Genomic DNA, 3,875 nt, shown 5'->3' with positions numbered 1-3,875 from the left:
CGGCTGCGCTGAGAACAGGGCAGAAGCAACAACATTACTGTCAGGGGCTGCACAGAGATAACGGTGTTAAGCAGCATAACAAATAACATGATAATCGAGGAAGCAACACATGAATACAGGTAGCATAAACGTGAATCAGTCACTCACCGACAGCACTCGGGAGGCTAAGGACTGAACGTCCAGCTTGTAAAACCTGGCGAAGGTATTCTGAGAAGATCAGCCGACTGCAAAGCATATATCTTGAATAGACATACCTTTCGACCACGCCCAGGAGGAGGCAATAGCTCTTGTTGAGTGGGCCCTAATGTGAAAGGGGCATTCCAAACCTTGGCTCGTATAAGCAGCCGTGATAGCGTCCACAATCCAGTGTGAAAGTCTCTGTTTTGATACGGCCCGGCCCTTTGCACAACCACCGTAGCACACGAAAAGCTGGTCAGATTGCCGAAAGCTGGCCGAACGGTCAATGTAAAGCCTCAAAGCCCTGACGGGGCACAACGAAGTCTGAGTGTCCGCATCACGCGAGGTCGATGACTCAGAAGACAGGGCAGACAGCGAAACAGTCTGCGCTCTGAAAGGGGTAGATAGTGATTTAGGCACGTAGCCCGGTCTTGGCCGGAGAGTGATGCTGCAGTCACCGGGTCCGAAGAGAATACAGTCGCTGTCCACAGAAAACACATGTAAATCCCCTATGCGCTTAGCCCTGTGCCTTGCCACAATTCTGTCTCTGAGCTCTTCAGGCAGTTCAGGAGCAGTAGCCGTCAGTAGCCGTCACCGCCGCGGTCGCCTGGCCTGGGGTTATCCCTCCGCTGGGAAGAGCAAGGTGCCGACGAGGATCTGGATCTCACCGTCTGCTGCTGGAAAGCGCGCCTCGGCATCACGTGACTTATGGCTTTGGCGCGCTTTTGAGCTTCCGCGAAGCGCTCAGTAATGGACTCCACGGCGTCACCAAAAAGGCCGGAGGGAGTCACAGGAGCGTTCACAGCAGCACTTTACGGTCAGCATCCTTGAGGTCAGCTAGGTTTAACCAAAGGTGAGCGACGGTCTCCTCGACTGGGGGAGAGCGCACGTACCTGTGGGCCTCCGCCCCATCCACGTGGGAAAAAATGGCCTGTGTGGCAGAGTGGACGCGCGCTGATTGGGGCGCAGACCATGTTTTCACCAGCTGCTCATGTACGTCGGGGAAGAAGGGGACCGATGTCCTCGAGTCAGCTTTCCGGGTGGACCTGAAATACCAGGAGTCAAGCTTACTCCTGGCAGGCTCCTCTGGAGGACTCCAGGTAAGCTCCATCTCCTGGACAGCCCTTGACAGAACCTTCATGAGCTCCTCCTGGAGGTCTGGGGAGAAATATCTCTGTGATGTCTCGTGAAAGCTCGAGAGGGAACCATTATAAAGAAAACTCTTAATGCGGCTTATAATGGACGAACACCAAATCCTGTATACAGATAATAAAAAATATATGTAGCCTACAGGCGTGTTTGTTCGTTCGTTTGACTTGAAGCGTCGTTGCGCACCGATAAAAAAAAAGACACCAAAGTAGGTGCAAGAGCTATTCGAAAGCATAAGGAGCCGTCTGCTCTGCTCTCTATAGCTCTCATGAATGTCACACAACGATCGACCTGCACAGGGCAAACAGCCAAAACCTGGATATTTTAGGCAATATTAAAATCCAGGCCGGGACGTGTCCCGTATGAACGGTGCATATGGCCAACCTAGCAACGAGTGTTATCACTATGTCGGAGACATGCTAGCTTTCCCAAGGAAGGAGAATCTGGGGGGGCATCGCCCCCCCCTAGCCCCGGCCCTGTGTGTTAGTCATGTTAGCGTGTGTAGTTACGTTCGGTCTTCAGTACGGCTCGGCTGGTGTTGAACCCACGGCTGTTTCTAGCAGAGCAGTTAAACTCCCTCTGCAGGTCGTCAGCTGAAAAATCCATCACATTCAGGACTCGTTCTTTCAACTCGTCACCGTAATCATATGACACAAGCCTACACACACACACACATACACACACGTCAGTAAAACAGAGATAGAGACAGAACAAAGAAGTGAGAAAAACACAAACGTGTCGTACGTGGCTTCAAGTGAGCTGAATCGTTGGTCGGCGAGTTGCTCCACGGTTTTGTTATCGATGGTCCACCAGATGTGCTGCTTTTCCTCGTACAGGTGAGGCAGATGCACACGACAGGACAGTGTCACTGTATCTCCTGCAATGTGGAGACGTTCACTGAAGCATACTGAAGAAAACACGGCAAAAACAGTGAAAAAAGATGACGATGCTCACCCAGAGTCACCGTGTAGATCTGATCGCTCGCGGGATTCAGGATGATGGGAACTTTACTGCCGACATCAGGAACTACAGGAGAAAGATGTTTGAAAACCTTATGACAAGGTCAAATTAATGGATTAATTCTGCCACAAAAAAAAAAAAAAACCAAAATAAAACTAATTTAATCTCACAATTCTGCAAAGAATTCTCCAAATTGTGAGATATGCGAGAAAAAGTCAGAATTGTGATGAAGTCAATTGCGATATAAAGTCAGAATTACTAGATATAAACGCAGAATTGAGAGAAAAAGTCAGAATTGTGAGATATGAATTCAGAATTGAGATATAAACTCAGAATAGTGAGATATAAATTCAGAATACTGAGATATAAACTCAGGATTGCGAGATATGAATTCAGAATTGAGATATAAATTCAGAATTATGAGGAATTCAGAATTGTGAGATATGAATTCAGAATTGCGGGACATGAATTCAGAATTGTGAGATATAAACTCAGAACTGTGAGATATTAATTCAGAATTGCGAGATATAAACTCAGAATTGTGAGATATGAATTCAGAATTGCGAGACATGAATTCAGAATTGTGAGGTATAAACTCAGGATTGCGAGATATGAATTCAGAATTGTGAGATAATTAATTCTGAATTGTGAGATATAAACTCAGGATTGCGAGACATGAATTCAGAATTGTGAGATATGAACTCAGAATTGTGAGATATTAATTCAGAATTGTGAGATATAAACTCAGAATTGTGAGATATTAATTCAGAATTGCGAGTTATAAACTCAAAATTGCAAGATATAAATTCAGCATTGTGAGATATGAACTCAGAATTGTGAGATACGAATTCAGAATTGCAAGATATAAGCTCATAATTATGATATGAATTCAGAATTGTGAGATATGAATTCAGAATTTTTATTGAGATAAGAATTCAGAATTGTGATATAAGCTCAGAATTATGATATGAATTAAGAATTGTGAGATATGAATTCAGAATCTTCAGTGAGATATGAATTCAGAATTGTGAGGTATGAATTCAGAATTGTGAGATATAAGCTCAGAATTATGATATGAAATAAGAATAGTGAGATAGGAATTCAGAATCTTTAGTGAGATATGAATTCAGAATTGTGAGATATGAATTCAGAATTGTGAGGTATGAATTCAGAATTGCGAGACATGAATTCAGAATTGTGAGATATAAACTCAGGATTATGAGATATGAATTCAGAATTGCGAGACATGAATTCAGAATTGTGAGATATGTACTCAAAATTGTCAGAATCAGAATCGGCTTTATTCACCAAGTGTGCACAAACACACAAGGAATTTGTTGTGGTTTTTAATCCTGGATGAGGCAGATGACTGTAGTGTCATCTGCAAACTTCAGGAATTTGACAGAGGGGTCTTTAGAGGTGCAGTCATTTGTGTAAAGGGAGAAAAGCAGTGGGGAGAGAACGCAGCCCTGAGGAGCTCCAGTGCTGATGGTGTGGGTGTTGGATGCAAGTTTTCCCATCCTCACTAGCTGCTGCCTGTCTGTCAGGAAGCTGGTGATCCACTGACAGATGGAGGTGGGTACAGAGAG

At 44.7% G+C, this 3,875-nt stretch overlaps 1 protein-coding gene across 1 annotated transcript in view; it reads right to left on the bottom strand.

Annotated features, from left to right (window-relative positions):
- LOC107756204 (interleukin-1 receptor accessory protein-like) overlaps positions 1-3,875 on the bottom strand; it is a 20,054-nt gene that overhangs the window by 5,846 nt on the left and 10,333 nt on the right. Inside the window, exons 4-6 of the mRNA XM_016573234.1 lie at positions 2,281-2,377; positions 2,071-2,203; positions 1,836-1,984 (exon numbers count right to left, since the gene is read on the bottom strand). Of these exons, the coding sequence (XP_016428720.1) occupies positions 1,836-1,984; positions 2,071-2,203; positions 2,281-2,377 (379 nt within the window). The remainder of the gene's footprint in view (positions 1-1,835; positions 1,985-2,070; positions 2,204-2,280; positions 2,378-3,875) is intronic.

The sequence above is a fragment of the Sinocyclocheilus rhinocerous genome, unplaced genomic scaffold, assembly GCF_001515625.1.
Source record: "Sinocyclocheilus rhinocerous isolate Xijiao unplaced genomic scaffold, SAMN03320098_v1.1 scaffold592, whole genome shotgun sequence".
Lineage (NCBI taxonomy): Eukaryota > Metazoa > Chordata > Actinopteri > Cypriniformes > Cyprinidae > Sinocyclocheilus > Sinocyclocheilus rhinocerous.
The sequence above is the reverse complement of the archived record's forward strand: the minus strand, read 5'-3'. Positions and strand labels throughout refer to the sequence as shown.